At 43.9% G+C, this 472-nt stretch overlaps 1 protein-coding gene across 1 annotated transcript in view; it reads right to left on the bottom strand.

Moving 5' to 3' along the window:
* The window catches only part of LOC109948263 (polygalacturonase-like), a 2,082-nt gene extending 1,831 nt beyond the window's left edge, over positions 1-251 (bottom strand). The window contains exon 1 of the mRNA XM_020560709.1: positions 7-251. Within this exon, the coding sequence (XP_020416298.1) occupies positions 7-220 (214 nt within the window). The 5' untranslated portion in view covers positions 221-251. The remainder of the gene's footprint in view (positions 1-6) is intronic.

The following is a 472-nucleotide window of genomic DNA, read 5'->3' as shown; positions in this document are numbered from 1 at the left end:
CTGCGCATTTCTGAATATTGATGCCGGACACAGGTTCTTCCTCTGGGTACCTTCCAAGGCTCCCGATGGCTATGTCGTGGCCTGGCCTGCAAGTAACGTTGGTCACGGTGAGGTCCTTGGTACCGTCACCGATCGAAATACAATCATCCCCAGTTCCGATGGTTGTGGCAGTGATGTTGATCCCAGTTGAACGACCGATGTGAATTCCATCTGTGTTCATGCTTTCCTTAGGTGCTGAGACGGTAAATCCGTTGAATTCAACTTTCTCGCACTTTAGAACATGAATGTAGGTCAACCATCCTATAATTCGTAATTAATTAAGCTGCTCAGCTTTAGAACATGAATTACCTACAATGGCTCTTCGCTCAGTTTCCAATTTGGGCAAAAGATTTTTTCTTCCAAGACTATGTCAGATTAGAAAGAGAAGATTTATGACATGGGTGACTCATAAACCAAAAGTACTAAACCTGTT

This window comes from Prunus persica, chromosome G3 (assembly GCF_000346465.2).
Source record: "Prunus persica cultivar Lovell chromosome G3, Prunus_persica_NCBIv2, whole genome shotgun sequence".
Lineage (NCBI taxonomy): Eukaryota > Viridiplantae > Streptophyta > Magnoliopsida > Rosales > Rosaceae > Prunus > Prunus persica.
Note: the sequence above shows the minus strand (reverse complement) of the source record. Positions and strands in the feature narration are given on the sequence as shown.